Raw genomic sequence first — 17617 nt, forward strand, 5'->3', positions numbered from 1 at the left:
GCTGCATAGTTCTTGCATGCTAAACAGATATGTGGGTAAATAAATATTTTGTTATTCAAGCTTTGTTTATTATAATCTAAGACTACAGTGGGTTTAAGATGAAATTGCAGTTTTAGGGCCTCTGTCTTTTTAAAAGGACAGAGGCCCAATTAGAAAGTAAAGTTAAATGTTCCACAATGCTCTCCTCTCTCCGTTGATCAGCACAATGTGGATCGATGCCCTCCAAAAAAAAGCGGATGAAGAGACTGCCGTCCTACAGACGTTGACGAGTAATTTGCAGAACTACAGTCGAGTTCTGAGCGCCATCAAATCCAACACCAGCAACACCTCCCAAAAAATGCGCTCCCTTCAGAGCACCATCATAATAGATCATCAGAAAATGGCCATGTTCTCGGATGTGATCCACGACCTCACACAACAGGTAAGATTCAAAGTCGGACGGTTTGATGAAAACATTTTTGTTTGGAGGAAAAGGTAATTTTTTTGATTAAAATTCTTTTACCTTTTTTCCATTTACACTATAAAAGCACATTTTCAGGGTTAACATACTTTTTGGTATTTTAATGGTGCATTATAATGTCATTCCCTCATCAAAAACATACCTGGGGTTTTTGTCTTGATTCTTTCATGCATGTTTGAGAAATCTTTTAATCTCCCACGGCGGACATTACGCCTGGGTGCTGCAGTTTCCAAGCTCACAACTCCCCCACTCAGCTCCTTCAGACTAGCCAACAACAATTAGCAAACACCTGGTGGAGCTGCTCACCTGCTGAGCTCATTATTAGAGCTTCTTCTTAGTGTCCAATAATGTCTGTTGCAATAGACCATGCCGCAGTTAAAGTGCATACAAATGAATATTAACAAAAACAACAATGGATTGTGGATATCAGTATCAGTGGTGTAATGCAAATGCTTGGATGTGTTGCATGAGTGCATATGGAAGTGTTGAGGTGCCAAAACAAAGAAAAACTCAAAAGTGCAACAGGAGGGGAGCTGAGGCCTGGCCACAAAACATCACAGCGGCAGAGTGGACGCTGAGGCGACAAGCGATGCAGAAGACGGAGACAGCCAGGTTAAAGTACTCTGCGCTCCCAATCAATTGATCAGAGACACCTGCAAAGGGGAGGAGCACAAAGACAGACAACAAGACACCTGCAGCCCAGCCTACAAGGCCCAGGGCCGTAACAGCAACGCTGGTAAAAACGTTGTTGAAGGCTTAGTAGAGGAGTGAGGCAAAGTCTCAAAAGGTACAAGAATTTTTAAAGAAGTAAATTAGAAAGTAAATTTACTTCCTAAGTTACTTCCAATTAGGAAGTAAATTTTATTGTAAGACATATTTGATGTATATAGTATTTTTATAACAACTGAAGTTAGTATGATTACTTGATTATGCTGGAAAACTGCACTGGAAAACACTTAATATTTCCCTTTAAGAGTTTAATATTTAAAAAAAAAAACCTGGTGTCTGCTTCTTTAAATTCACCTGAAAACCAACATGAACCAACATAAAGCAAGTACACTTTTCAAATGAACTACCAGTCATTTTTAAATCACCAGTCGAGCTGCACAGATGTTTCCTTTTCTTTGCTCCATGACTCTAAGTCAGTGTTTTATTTACATGTATCACAATTTAGGCATATCATGTTACAACATAGCAGTTTCACATTTTTGTGTGCAGACTGTCTATCATCACCACATGTTACCACTGAGTCATGAAACTGGCATACCTTGGTAAAGGTCAACCATTGCTGCATTTCCCTGGTGGGTCAGCAGCTTCATGCTGACTTAATTTACTCTTCGCGCCTTGATTGTTTTAGAAACCAAACAGAAAGACGAAGAAGTCATTTTGCAAAAGAGGCTAGTTAAAGTTAAAGGTGGAGCAGTATTGTTTTTTTTTTCTTAATTAATACCACTCCAGGTTGTAAACCTGTTTGATTCATTCCTGCAGGTTATGAACCTCCAGATGCAGCTCGACAATGTGACGTCGCTAATGGATGAAAACGAGGAGAACATGCACGATCTTCAGTATCACTCCAGGTGACATAAATAAACATTTAATTCCTTCAGAGATTTCTTTTTTATTAACTGCATTGTCAGAATCTTGCAACCGTTCTTTAGTATTTATTAGAGATTAAACACAAGTATCACTTTACAATAAGGCTAAGGTTATTAATTCATCTGTAAGCACTTTATAAATCATTAATAACTTTTTATTATGCATTAATTAAGGGTGTGAAAGAGACAGAATCTTTTCTTGGTAAATAGTGAGCGACATCTGTTCACCCACATATTTTATCTAAAGTTGTTATATTAAACTTTTCAGACTAACTTGTAGCCAAAATAAGCATTTCTAAATTGCATAATGAACAGTTATTAATGATTTATAAAGTGTTTTTAGAGTAACGGATACATTATTTATAAACTATTTATTAGCCTTCTGTAAAGGGAGCTTTATTGTAAAGTGTTTTTCCCTCCAAAATTAATATTTTCTAACCATATATGTTCACAGATTGGTGAGAAATACTTTGATCAACTCAGACTAAATGTAAACTGTTTATTTTAGGTACTACGAGAACCGGACAGGTGAGCGTTTCTCAGCTCTAGATGGCCGTCTGAACTCCATCGAGATGGAGATCGAAACCATCGCCTCAAGCATCAACGCCACTGTCAGCCACGTCCAGAGCATGTACAAGTACATCAACGTGGAGAGCTCCTCCTGCAAGAGTCGCCTGGGCAGACACACCGAAGACCTACAGGTACTAAAAATGGCAAAAATATGTCAGGGATTTTACAAAAAGAGATTTAAACACATAAGATCTCTGATTTCATCATCATAATTATCAAAAGCATTGAAAACATTGAATCTTTTTTTTTGGATTCTAAGTCGTTTTTGACTTATTTTAATTTGCTTGCTTAGAAAATTAATGGCAGCAATGTCTCCATCCATAAAACCTGGATTAAGTGTCAAAAATAGCTGTAAACAACGCAAAGAAAGAAGGAAATACACTAATTATCTGCAAAAATAATAATAAAGAAACTGCTTTCTAAGAGGATGGAAAGCATCGATTATTTAACTGGATTTATTCCACTGTCAGTGACTAAATGCAAGAAAGACACAAAGCGAAACGTAGAAGCCGTGGGAAAGGTACTCTTTATGAATTAAAAAACCCTGAAAAATGAAAGAGAACACAAAATTTGTGTTTAAATACACAGAATCACTGAGTTAGGAATATTTACTCTGGGATAAAAAGCGAAGATAATTGCAGCAATAGCTCCATTGTTGACTCACGGAGCAGAAAGTTTAAGTTTAAAGTGACTGATGTTGGTAAGGACATGTATTCAGTTTGTATCTTTTTCCAGTTGTCCCTGTATTACAGTATTGTTCTATGTTATGCATCTTAACTACGTTCTCTTCTTTATGCAGAACATGAACACCACCGTTTTCTTACTGCTCAACTTGGCCAGCACTCTGAAGCAGCAGAACCTGCTGCTGAATGTTCGTCTAGACATGGATGTGAGGAATCTGTCGATGGTGATGGAGGAGATGAAGCTGGTTGATGTTTTTCACTCCAACCTCATAAATAATTTCACTATTCTTAAAGGTATGTCAGGAAAAATCAGAGCTACGGAAGAAGATTAGGGCCACTTAACAGAAAAACAAACGAGTTCAGATTTTTGATCTCAGAAGATTAAAGTCGGAAAAATGTCTGGGGAAAAAAAAGTCATGATTTTGAGATGAAAGCCAGAGCGGTTCTGGTTTTCTCAGATTGTGCTTTTTTTTTAAATCTCACTTTCTGTTTTGGAATTCTGACTTTTTTCTCAGAATTTTGACTTTTGACGCGAGATGATTTATGTCAGAATTCTGAGATTAAAGCCAGATTTTTAAAAATCAGAATTCCAAGAAAAAGACAGAATTTGGGGATTAAAATAAAAATTTTGAGATTACAGCCAGATTTTTAAAAAAGTCAGAAGTCTTATATTAAAGTCAAAATTTTGAGAAAAATGTCAAAATTCTGAGAAAAAAAGTCTGAATTCTGAGATTAAAGTCAGAATTTTGATATTAAAATTTACATTTTAATACCAGAATTAAAATCAGAATTCTGAAAAAAAAAAAATCTAATTTCTGAATTCTCTTTATTTTCCAGTGTCCCTAATCCTTTTCCGAACCAGAACAATGTGGCTCCACTTTAATTCTCAAATTAACATCATGATGTTTTCTTTTCAGGCGTCCCTGGGCCACCTGGGCCCAAAGGAAACCGTGGTGAGACTGGCCCAAAAGGACCCATGGGCCTTTCTGGCAGTAAAGGTGACCGAGGCCCAATAGGAGGCCGTGGAACCATTGGCGTGAAGGGTGCACTTGGTGTTAGAGGATCATCAGGAGAACCGGGCCCTATTGGCAGCAGAGGGCCCCCAGGTCTAAAAGGAGCCAAGGGGTCAATCGGTCTTCCAGGCCAAAAAGGGGAAAGGGGCCAGAAAGGGGATATGGGGCCCTCTGGTTCTGATGGCATCCCTGGGGTTGAAGGACCTCCAGGAATCCAGGGCCATGTAGGACTACCAGGTATCACCGGACCTCCAGGACCGAGAGGAAAACCTGGGCCAACAGGGCCATCTGGACCACCAGGTACACCTGGACCTCCTGGCTTACCGTACAGGCATGAGCCTCAGCAACAAACCGTGACGCCTGCTGCTGGCTCCAAGAGACAGTAACTCTGAGTAAAGTGTCTGAGTGCGATGTTTTCATATGGAGAAGCTGAGGAATGACCATTCTGGAGCTAAAATACTGATTTTAATTGAAGACACACAAGAATTCATTCATTGGATTGTGCAAAGCCATAAAGACTAAATAAAAAATGCAACACACCGACTTCACGATCGAATTTGACAAAACATGGTGATGATGAAAGGAATAAGGAAGACCAAAGCAGCCTTCTATGGACTCAATTATTGAGTGAAATTTTATCTTTTTCGATTTGTATGCTTGAGTTTTTCATATGGCACATGTGTATCAACCAGATTAACTAAAAATGATCATCTTAATAGGTCTTTATCTCAGAATGTACCAGAATAAAAGGATGTAACATAGAGGTTTGTTAAGACAAAAAAGCATTTAAAAGTAGGATGGTAACCACGAATTTGTAAAGAATCAAAGTATCTACTTATTTACTATACACAGAAAGATGTCCAATTTGAAGCACTTTATTATCTCTAAAACGTGAAACCTAAAGAGATTTCAGAGCGGGAACTCTGAAAACATTTTTATGAACTTGCTGATTTGTAAAGAAAATGAAGAAATCACATTGTTTTCTTTTTTTAAGATATATTTTTCATATATTACAGCTTGTGAGGTGACACTGACAATAAATAATTGGGTTTCTCATGGAAACAACATGTTATGTGATGCATTTAAGAGCAATTTCATGTGCCAACTAAAATTTTATCACAAGTACAAGAAAGTTTTAGGTGTTCACAGGAATGTACCATGTTATGATCGGATATCTGTGAATTTGTTTAATGGCTACACAATGACATCAGACTTCCAGAAAACATTAGACACATGTGATCTAAAATGTCAAACAGTAAACAGTAAAAGTTCGAGTTGGACACCACTGAATAATGCGGTTTTTCTGCGTAAACTGTGAACAAAGAAATGGCAGTGATGAGTAGTGGTATATTGAGGAAACAGCTGAATTTATTTGAGGTTGATTGGAGCGCTGAAAAGCAGAAGACACGTCATCTTCACTATCGCCTAGTAAGCGTTCCCCCATACAAACTTAACTTTTATGACGTTTTATGACATTAGTTCCTCTGTTGGTAATTAGTTGAAAGGTCTGTGGATTGCTAAATTAAAGGAAAATACGTAAACAAAGACGAAACAAGCACAGCTTGGCTAGCTCCGCCATCTTGCTTGATGACGAATACTTGGTGGAAACCGGTAGCTCCAGTGAAGTGTGTCTTGATAAGTAAAAATAAGAAAATAAAAATGCCCACTTTAATTTACCATAAAATGCTTTTCTTATTTTCTTATTCAACATTTTTGGGGTCAAAATTGCTTAATTTATGAATTTACGCCTTGCCTGTTGAAATACATGAAAAAGGACCCGGATGAAGCAATGCAGTGCTGTGCCTCACCTTTGGGGGCAGTGCTGAGTCCCATAGACACAACGAGCAAACTGCTCTTTTTCTACGCATCGAAAAGACTGAAAACAGTCGGAGAAATAAAATGCAGACGTAGCAGAAATGTCGAAGGCGCTGCCAGATTTGTGAAAATTAAAGAAAAATTAGGAACAAGGCCGTTTTTTTTATTTTTTTTTTATTTGTGGACTGGAGAAGGATAGAAACATTACATAAAGTACAGATACACGAAAACTGTACTTAAGTACAATTTTCGTGTATCTGTACTTTACTTAAGTAGATTTAATAATGGGTACTTTCTACTTTTACTCCACTACATTTTACAGTAAGTATCTACACTTCTACATTTCTACAAAACTGTCGCGTTACTCGTTACATCCAAGTCGCGTTGCGCTTTTTGTCCGTTAAAATGTGAAGTTCGGGGACTTAAGGTGGCGCGGTAAAATCCAAGCAATAACGTGACTTACGTGTCTGTTGTCACCCATCGCCTCCCCCTTTACTGGTACACCGAGCTTCAGACATGCGCAGTGGTTTCCTCTGAGCGGGAGAAGGTGTCTATCTAATGTCAGTAATATAATAGCGCTGCATAAATAATAAGATGTGGCAACATGTAAAATCAGCAGAGCTTTGCTTTCACAGACGGTGGGGACTTCGTCCAACTTTAAGCGTCACTTGGAAGGAAAGCTTAAAGAACGGTAAGCTATGTGGACGTGATGCTAGCAAAGCTAGCTGTACAGAGACACATGTTGCATCTGCGATGAAAAAAAGACACTAATGCCCTGAATTATTGTGTGGAGGTGTTGACTGAGGTGTCGCATATATGGGACAACGCTGTGACCAAAGTGCAATATAGTATTATGACATTCAGGAACGATCAGATTCTTCTGGACGGATCTTTACTGATTAAATTTATTTAAGCTCTTAAGTATTTAGTATCTAGTTTTTTTTATGGGAATGTGGATCTTTCAGATCAACTTGAGAAGCAATTTTGATAGATAATCATTTTTTTGTGTCACGTAGTGCGGGGTGCTGGTCTTGACTTGGTCTTGGGTAGGTGGTCTTGACTACAACACTGCTACTGGCTCCTTGGTTGCATGTCCTCCTCCACCCACCTTCTTTCCATCCCCTTTCTGTTGGATTTCTTTAAAAATAAATGCCACTAGTGGCAAGAAAAAAAGTCCAGCGATTTTGAAGAAAAAATTATCAGAATTGGCTAAGCTAAGTAAAACATAGGTACTTTATAGTACAAACCACAGGGTGAAAATAGCAATATAAATGATTTAAATATTATTTTCCATGATGACAGGTGAGGCACCTGCCTCCCCTGACTGCACGTCACTGATATATCCATCCATCCATCCATCCATCCATTTTCTTGACACCCTTGTCCCTTAGTGGGATCGGGAGGGTTGCTGGTACCTATCTCCAGCTAACGTTCCGGGCGAGAGGCGGGGTCACCCTGGACAGGTCGCCAGCGAACCGTCAGATAAGGCGGTGTTGGTGTTCCCGCTAAAACCTGAATATACCCAATTTGGGTTGTCTTGGACTTTTTATCACAGCCTGTGGGGTTTTCCCTGTCTGGGAACGAGAATACAACCTGCTGAATGTGACAGGTAGCCAATCAGAAAGCGCGGTGACGTCAGAACAGGGGAATCCTAAACAGCTGACATATCGCGCAACTGAGAGTCCGGTGGATATCGGAGATGATATGTGGAAATGTTTATTATTATATGTAAAGGTCCTTATTTTATATGTTTATGTTTATTCAGTTAAAAATGGACCCACTGGTGGGTCCAGCTGCCACTTGACCTCGGCTCGCTCTGTAAACAAAGGCTCCACTTGCCTTTAAAAAAATTTTTTTTAAATTATCCGCTAAAAGAGGCTTTAATCTTTCAAAAACTATTCCGCATAAAGGTTTTGCCCAAAATGTTAAGATTTTAGAGCTATTTAAAAACAGCTGATGAGATATAAAGGTCCTCGGGCGATGACGCAACTGCCCGGAAAACACCCGATCAGCTGATCATCACGGTGTTCTGTCAGATAGCCATACATGTCAGAATAGCATACATGTAGTAAGTGCGCATGCGCACGCATGCGCATTCTGCAGGAGGTCTGCGATATCGAGAGGAGCCGTCAGCTCGTCATACGCGAGAAGAAAAAACAAGACCCAATAAAAAGTAAGTAAATAAATCAAATTTAATGCTGCTGCAGCTGCAGTAAACTACAAAACAAGCCCCGTTTAAATTCACGTTCCCCAGTTCATTGATATTTTTGGGTTGGATAACACGTCTGCTAGCTTGGATACAGTGATGGCTTTCCAGATAGGACTTCGACACATAGGTTTACTTATTAGGATTACTTACAATTCTTAAATGTTGAATTTGAATTATTTGTTTATTTTTTTAACTTTCCTTATCGTTTTTTTTCTTCACGCTACCAGACTGTACAGGCAGAAACCGTATTGGTATGGGTATTACCCACACTGAAACTGGGGCAAAACCAGTGTTTCACCTTCGAAATAAATCTTTATCTTTATTAATGTATATGAAAAGCATTCATGTTAAGTTTGTTTTTATATGTGCTTCACATTTACATATATTAAGATTTTGCAAATTGAGGTTGCTTTTGGAACATGAAGACTTTTCTGGTTAACAGATCACATACCCGAGTACAGCCCCTGGGTTATGTAGCCAACAGTCACTATCTGTGTGACTTTTGCCTCAATTAATAAAAGACAGGAGATGTTCTTGAGTCACTTGAAGTCCCTGTGTCCACCATGCGTTGTCAGGAAGGACATGGTGTCCACCAGTGTTGTCAATAAAAATTGGGATCCGTCAATTGCATTTAAACTCGCTGTTGCGTTTTCTGCAGTATTTCAAGAATTGCATTGTTGGATGCACATGCATAAACATGTAGATTAGAAGGTTTTTTTTGTATTAAATCAGAATTAAAAAGGATGGATATGAAGAAGCTTTCACTACAAACTTTATTTTGTTTAGCTTAGTTTTGTATTTCTTGTCCTAAAAGCTGATATTTCGCAGAAATGTCATATTGCAGCACCAGTTGGCGTGATTAGTAGCAGGAGTGGGTGTGTTTTGTTGTTTACATGGCTGCAGCAGGGTATTATTATATATTTGAACAATTTGCAGTGTCTAATGAATTGTCTTGTTTAAATGCCTGTTGATGCAATTTACATGTTTTTCTTGTTTCATTTATAGCAAACATGGAGTTCAAATGGGGTGAGGTCTTCAGTTTTATTTCTGAAGGCTCTTACCCATTGACGCTCAACAGAGGACAGAGGCAAACTTTGCGGAAATATGCCGTAAAATTTTGCATCCATGGTAAGTTTTTTATTACATTAAATGCATAATTTCTTCAGTTTGCAGAAACATATGTACAAATGGGAGGGCTGCAGTCTGTGCAAACAGGACCCAAAGACGTATCCCAAGCCAGACTGCACATTGCTATCACACTGTATCAACATCGAGGTGAAAGAACAATTACAAAGAAGTCTTGTTTTCCAGGTTGCTGGATGAATGTTCGGAGATTTATAGCTTTGGACAGCTATGATTCTATGAAGTTTTTGGTCAGAACACAAAAAATTATATTAATGTTGGGTATAAAGAACCAGTTCCCCTGTTCAGGGAACTGTGGAAGTCTGTGTGAAACCTGCTGATCAGTTTTTGTTAATATTCTAACAATCAAAAACACAAGATGGCTTAGGAGCATATCACAGAATTTCTCATTCCAAAAAGAACAAATTTTCCCATAGGCCATGTAGGAACAGTCCAAAGCATTAAAAAAATCCAAAGATATATGAAATACTAAATTGCAGTATTTTCTGTTATGTACTAGTAGAACATTATGGCTTGTCAACAGAATATAAAGAGATAGTACTTGACTATTTTTGGTAAAGTACACTCAAAATGCCTTTATTTGTTCCCAGACAAGGTGGAAGAGTACTGTGTGGCATGCAACATGCTTCATTATAATGCAACAGAGAATATCATTGACATGGTAAACAATTAAACTGTACAATTTAACACTTCAAACACATTACACTTGCTAACTCATAACTGTTTTCTTTTTCTGTCCACTTCACAGATACAGTGTGACTACTGCTCAAGGTGGACACACAAAGAATGTGCCACAGACATGGGTGACATGTTCAAATGTGAAAAGTGTAACATCAATTAAACAGCTTTACCCCACCAGTGATAGTGTGGATTATTAAAAATACAGAAGTAAAATGTTCTATATTAAATATATTGCATTATACAACTGATGTCATTGGTATTAATAAAGATGTTACATAGTCGCTAACAACAAAGTGTATGACAATCAGACAGGTTAACTGAGAAATCAGGAAGTCATACAGTAGCTAATAATAAAGTGTATGACAATCAGACAGGTTAACTGAGAAATCAGGAAGTCATACAGTCGCTAATAAAGTGTTATTAGATTAGCAGCTGTATGACGGTCTAACACTGGCTTAATAAAGATGATTAAATATAAAATATGGTGATCATAGCGTACAATTGTCTGACAGAAATAGCTGTCAGTTTGTCCTACGTGAATCGCGATCTGACAACGTATGATGATCCGACAGATATAGCCATCAGATTGTCATACGTGTATGACAATCTGACAACGCATGGCTATCTGACAGAACAACGGCCATTTTGTGGCTTCACGAGACAATGGAAAGACTCTCAGAGCATGGCACAAGATGTCGGCTATGCAAAATCATGATGTATTTTCCGGAACCCGATCTAAATGTCTGCGCTCTCCGTGCGCTGAGCATTCACTGAGCGCACACACACCACAAACTCTAACCAACATACTTACTGTATAAAAAACCTATCGAAACACTCTTAGTAAAATCCACAGCATCAATTCTCCCTAGTGTTTTGCCGTATCCGACCCCCCCCCCCTCTCCTCGTTTGTCCCCACGTGTCTCCGTTCTACCTAGCAACAGACCGTCAACACATTTTCATTGGTTGTGTCGAAATGTGGTACAGTTAGACCCCACACAGTAAGGCGGAAATGATCGATCATATTCCTGGTTTTATTTTCAAGTAAATAACCACAAAACCAATATAAAAACACCACTTTTATAAAGTTTGAAGTCCGTACTGTCCACCAGAGGTGAAATGAACACTCGGTATGCCGTCTGTGTTATTACGAAGTGTTGGAGCTATTTATTCTTTATTTTCTTTATCCATTTGAATTTTGTTAGCTTATCCTTAAATTTATATTTTTTGTATTATTTACAGAACTTATTTGTAGGTTAATAATTGTTGATTTTATTTATCTTTTGTTTTATTATTTTTTTCTTATTTTTCTAAGCAAACAGGAAGTGAGGTGGGTTGGTCCACTTTCTATAAGTGTAGGGGCCTGGTAAAGGACCAGCAGGCATTTGGGTTTGGGGCCTATGGTTTTTACCAGTGCAAGAGAGGTAGAAGGAAAAGTTATCTCTAATTGTTTTCTTTTGCAACAACTTACACGTTTGGATATTGAACTTTCTTTTGCCTGCGTTAAAGAGAACTGAATCCAGTGCCTCAGTGGCTTAATGGAACTTTGTTGGATGTTTGGTTTAACCAACAATCGCCATTACACGAAGCTTTATAAATGTGTCACGTGCTTGCCCGCCACGGGGCGGGCTTTGTCTCCCCCTGTGTGTATTGTGTGCAGTGAGAATTCTCATTTCACTTGTGCCTTCTGCGAATGAACAACGGTTTTTCGATTTGCTACGAGCGGAGCCAACTCTTGCAAAAATTATCTCAACTGCAATGGCGCGGAGGAAGATGCCCGATGTGGAGGCGCTGGAAGGAATATTTCGGAGCTATGGTGAGCTGGAAGACTCTTCTGATAGCTGGTGGGATTTGGACGAGGAGGAAAAGGAAGAGCCGGACACAGCGGACAGACTTGATCTCGGTGATGTGTAAGTTTTCCCCCGCAATTTCACACAAAATTTTGATGTTTTGGTTCTATTTATTTATTTATTTCTGTGATTATATGCTTGTAATAACGGCAGGAAGTAAAACCACGTGGTTATTTGTTTATTTATGTTTTACTAAAATATGTTTTATTTTACTAGTAAGGATTTCATGTTTACTTTGGTTCATTACTTTGTAATAAACCTCTAATTCTTCAAATACTTTATTTTTATTTATAGTCAAGTGAAAGCCGAACCATCAAGCTCAGATGGAGCTGAACCTCCCCCCACCTCTCATGATTCTTCATTTTCTTTGAGGTAAGATGTCCATTATGCCAAAAAATTGTTACAAAATAAGAAATGTGTTGTCACAGTGTAACATTGGTGTCTGTCAAGTTTTTTTTTTTTTTTTTTCTGGTTTGGTTTACTGTGAGATCCCCACTTGAAAGGGATCGTTTCCGCTGTGATCTTTGAACTGGATTTCACTCAGAGACTTTAATTTCATTGACTCATCTTTATTTTCATGATGGTCCACATAGCTCAAATCTCATTAGCTCTAGAGCCCATAGCCCATAGCTCATAGCTCATAGGTGAAAAACCTCAAAAGAAACAGAAACACATCTATTACATTCTGAATTTAACAAGGTAAATACATTGTGAAATCAAACTTCTACCCTTTCAAACCAATTATATCAAAAGAATAATAAATAGAAAATATTTTATAGTAAATTCAGCAAGAATAAATAAATTAGCATTTTTATCAATATTTGTTAAATACCCTCACAAACATTACAACCAACATTTCCTTTTTCTTTCTACTTTAACCAATAAACACCAAGTGTATTTACCTTCTTTTTATTTTTTCTTTTCAACCTAGTAACTTGACCTCAACAAGACTAAACAACTTAATACAACAAACAATTCAGCATGAGCAGCAGCATTGAGCCTTACCGGCTGTCTCTCACAGCTTGTTGAAACTTTCCCACAGTTCTGAGCTTAAATGCTCCAGCACTGTTTGCATCTCATGCTCTCAAACCAGGACTGACAAGTCAGTCACACCAAAAGTAGCTGCACTCTGATTGCTAGGAGATTGAAGATTGAGTCCACCTGGTTCTCCTTACCGACAGGCAGAAAGGAGCTGCAGAAAGTTGCAGGGGAGTGACAGAGGGGAGTGGTTACCTAGCAGTTCACCAAAACACCTCCCACTCGATCTTCCCACAGAATTGGAGAGATCGCCGAATCAAGTGAACTGCCTTTCAGTTTTGTACTTGTTCCTCCACCGGCAGTAGAACCACCAGGCGCCGAACGTCTCTGTGCAGGACAGTTGTTTGTGCAGGTTCTTTCAGGACTTCAGTTAAAGGCTGGCTTGGTTTGAGTCTGGTCACAGGAACACAGGAGCTTTGGACAACTTTGACATTCACATCCCGCACAATGCCCTTAGCATCTGGGTTAACACTCACAATCCGTCCCAACTTGAATTGGCCCCGCACTGCATTTTGGTCACATAGCCAAACAATATCGCCAACTGCGACATTTCGATGTGACGTGTGCCATTTGCTTCTCACAAATAAATTTGGGCCGGAAAGCTGGCTCCATGATCTCCAGAATCTGTTGACCTGATGCTGCATCTCTCTGAGTCTTTTATAAGGGTAGCTTTCAAAGTTAAATGTTCTGATGTCACCACTTGGAGAGGCCCGTCCTAAGAGGAGTGTGTTGGGTGATACATACAGGATGCCATCTTCACGACTCTGCACCTGGGCATCAATAGGACGCTCGTTGGCAAGATTAGCAGCAAGTTGGAAAGTTGTCTGTAGCTCATTGTAATTGAGGCCAGTATTGACACCCAAGCTCCGGAGAGCCTTCTTAATGATGCGGACGGCAGCTTCAGCAGCTCCATTGCGATGAGGTGAGTCAGCTGGATTAATTATCCACTCCCAATGGGTGCCTTTTTGAGCTGACATCTCCACTATTGCACCTTTGTCTTGAGAATCCAGGAACTGGTACAGCTCTCTTAATGCAGACTTGGCACCGATGAAATTTGTTCCTGGATCAGACCATATCTTTCTTGGATGTCCTCTAATTGCTGTGAATCGCTGGTAAGTCATCAAAAAACTCTCTGTTGACATTGTGTCTGCCAGATCTACATGAACAGCCCTGCTGGCCATGCAGCTGAAAACAACACCCCACACTTTCGTGGAGACCCTTTTCTTGATGATATCTTTGACGAGGTATGGTCCAAAGAGATCAACTGTTGTGAACTCAAATGGGGCTGCAGGTTTGGCTCTCTCAGGAGGCAAATCCCCCATTATTTGTTGGCACCTTCTTGCTTTGTACTTTTTGCAGATGAGACAGTTTTCCACTACTCTTTTGGCAACTCTCCTCCCTTGAATGACCCAGGCTTTCCTTCTCCTTTTTAGCAGGGTTGCAGCCACACCTTCATGACCCTCATTGTGTGCCTCTCGAGCCAACAAATTAGAGACCCATGCATAGGATGGTAGAAGGGGGACCGCCATGCAGTCTTCTCTGAAACCATGGATTCTCCCCCCACAGACTAGTAGTCCAGTCTCTATCTCTCTGTACACCACCAAGCGGTCTGTAGTGGTGGCTGGAAGGGTCATTCCCTCTTGAGCAGCAAGACAGATGTCTCTAAAAGCATCTTGACGTTCAAAGGCAGTGATGACTCCACTTGTTGGCACTGCCTCCCACTTTGGTGTCTTTATGGACTTGTTTCCAGATATAAATTTTCTGGCAGCTCTCCATATGAAAGAAACAGTCTTGACCAGACACACTAGGCTACTGAAGCGCCTCTCATCCACCAAGTTTTTTACAGCTGCCCCAGCAGGAGGTCTCCGCTCAGAACTTTGATCTTTCTTGGTTTGGGCTCTGGTCAGTGCTGCTACAAATGACTTCTTTTGCATATTATTAATGCTTTCTCGAGCTGCAGTAGACACCTCTTTTGCAGACATAATGGGCCACTCACACTCGGGGAGGTGCAGGAACTTTGGTCCTTCTTGCCACTCTGAATTAATATCAAGTTCTTTTGGCCCAGCTCCTCGAGTGATAATGTCGGCTATGTTGAGTTGTCCAGGGATCCACCACCAGTCTTGTAGCCGTGTACTGCTTTGAATTTCTCCTATCCTATTAGCGAAGAAAGTTCGAAATCCATAACTCTCACGCTGAATGGCTCCAAGAATTGTTTGGCTATCCAATAAATGGTACCACTGGCTGATCTTGATCTGGGCATGCTGCTCAAAGTATTTTTTAAGACGACTTGCAAAGACCGCACCACAAAGCTCTGCTTTGACTGCATCTCCTTTTTGGTCTAGAGGCGTCAACTTTGCTTTTGACTCTACTAGCCGAACTGTTATTTGTTTGCAGCAGTTCCATCGTAGGTAGAGGACAGCACCGTATGAGTTTTCACTGCCATCTGAAAAGGTGACTGCAATGGGTTCAGTAGTGACATCTGGAGGAGTAAGGGCTCTTGGAAATGCAATTTTACTTAGCTGTACGTACTCTTCAAATAGATCAACTGCAGCTCTGTGGAGCTCATCAGATAAGGCGAGGTCCCATGTGTCTTTGACAATGTTACACTTTGGTTTTGCTTCCTGGAATGCTCTTCGGACCAAAATGGCCCCTTTTTGCTTTGCTGGTGTTGTCAGGCCGATTGGGTCATATAAACCAGCTACTTGACTCAACAGCTCACGCCGTGACAATGGGTCTGGTGTTTTGAGCCGTACTTCTTCTAGCAACAAATCTTGGCCCAGTCTAATTTTTTTCTTTCTCTTGGAGAAATTGATTCTCACCATAACGTGCAACTTGTCTTCATTTGCAATGTAACCAAAGCCAAGTGCCTTATTGTTTTCCTCCTTCAGTTGATTCGGCAGAACAATCATCTGTGGTGATGTCTCTAGTTTCTCTTCTTTATTTTGGCCAGAGAAGACCCACGGCTTCAACTCAAATCCTCCTGCTTTTAGGATCAACTCTACATTCTTTGTGATGTCCTTAAGTTTTTCGCGGGATTTGTGGGATGTCAATATGTCGTCAACATAGCTGTGCTCATGTAATACTTGACACTCATCTTTCATGTGGCTGAACTGAGGAAGATTGGCCGTCTCTCTCATGGCAAGTTGGGCTATACAACCTGCTGGTTTGTCCCCAATATTTACCCGTGTAATTGCAAACTCTTCCAGCTCCTTGTCCTCTGAATCGCGCCACAGGAAGCGGTGCAGATGGACCTCTCGCTCCTCAAGCCATACAGAATTATACATTTTTCTGATGTCTCCCAGAGCAGCAAAAGTGCCCTGACGGAACTTGAGGAGGACAGCTCGGATGGAATTGAGAACATCAGGACCCTTCAAAAGCAGATCGTTCAGACTTTGACCTTTATACTTTTGACTGCTGTTCCAGACGAGTCTCACAGGAGTTGTAACAGAGTGCGGGTTAGGAGCGATGAGATGGCTTATGTACCAGACAGGTCCTTTCCAGGTACTTAAATCCTCTTCAGTCAGCTTTTTCGCAGCCTGACGGTCAACCATTTCATGAACTTGAGCACTGTAAACCTTTTTCCATTGTGGTTCCTTGGCCAGTCGTCTCTCTGTTCTGAGAAAGGTCGCCTCCACTGCCTTTTTGTTATTTGGCAATGTGGAGGGGTCCTCAAGCCATGGATAGCTTGCATGCCAATGATGGCTGTCACTGTGGTCATCAGCACCAGCATATGTCAGTCCACTCTTCACCACTTCTAATTCCCTTTCTTCTGCCAAGGTCATTTCTTTACCACCAGGCTGGCAGTTGCCACAGCGGCAGCCTCCACATTTTGGGGTGCAAGCTGCACCAATGCTGTCCCACTTCCACCATTCAAGAAAATCATGAGTGGTCACAGCAGAGCTGAAATGCTTTATGGTAGATGAGGAGCATACATGCTCTTCATACATCACTGCAGCGGTTCTCATTGATCTGGCGAAGTGGGTTCTAGATTGGTGTGCTGTGAATGTAGCATCTTCAAACAGCCCAGGGTGTGTTCCTGCTACTGTCTTTCCCAATGGTCCATCCCATAATACAAGATCTCCAACAGCACGTATCTTCTGTGGAACCAGTCGACCTTCTTTATGACTTATTAACAGATGTATCTTTTTTGGTCTCACAAGTTCACTGAGGGGGACTTCTGGGAAGAACCTCTGAAGTGCTTTCTCAGTTACATGTTGATGGATGTCTGTAATGCTGTCCAAACCATAGCAGAGGAGTTGGTGGGACCTGAAGCTTCCCTTTTCTGTCTTGACCCGGATCTTTAGGAGGTACCGTCTTGTGGTAACTTGAACTTTCATTCCTCCCACACCGTGGACAACCAGGGTTATGGCTTCACTCCTCAGGTTTAACTGATCAGCTGCCTCATGTGTTATATAGTTGGTATCTGATGCTAGATCAATTAGAGTCCCAATCTTTTGTCCTGCATTGGCTGTGACCTCTAATAGCATCATGATGACAGGCCACTCCTCCAAACCATTCTTTCCCAGAAGGTTGGGCTGACTGGACTCAGATGTTTTAGCCACT

General features: G+C 40.4%; 1 protein-coding gene across 5 annotated transcripts in view; it reads left to right on the top strand.

Annotated features, from left to right (window-relative positions):
• Nucleotides 1–17617, top strand: part of scara3 (scavenger receptor class A, member 3) — a 39549-nt gene that overhangs the window by 15518 nt on the left and 6414 nt on the right. For 2 of the 5 annotated variants that reach the window (XM_081602257.1, XM_081602258.1), the window contains 8 exons: nt 202–421; nt 1949–2037; nt 2564–2756; nt 3425–3602; nt 4226–8309; nt 9351–9473; nt 10079–10149; nt 10237–10346. In XM_081602257.1, coding sequence (XP_081458383.1) covers nt 202–421; nt 1949–2037; nt 2564–2756; nt 3425–3602; nt 4226–4707 — 1162 coding nt within the window. In that variant the 3' untranslated portion in view covers nt 4708–8309; nt 9351–9473; nt 10079–10149; nt 10237–10346. Of the gene's footprint in view, nt 1–201; nt 422–1948; nt 2038–2563; nt 2757–3424; nt 3603–4225; nt 8310–9350; nt 9474–9532; nt 9621–10078; nt 10150–10236; nt 12077–12310; nt 12389–17617 lie in introns of those variants that run through there. The other 3 variants (XM_081602254.1, XM_081602255.1, XM_081602256.1) reach the window with 3 other exon arrangements.

Source organism: Poecilia reticulata, chromosome 21 (genome assembly GCF_904066995.2).
Source record: "Poecilia reticulata chromosome 21, P_reticulata-male-v2, whole genome shotgun sequence".
Taxonomy (NCBI): Eukaryota; Metazoa; Chordata; class Actinopteri; order Cyprinodontiformes; family Poeciliidae; genus Poecilia; species Poecilia reticulata.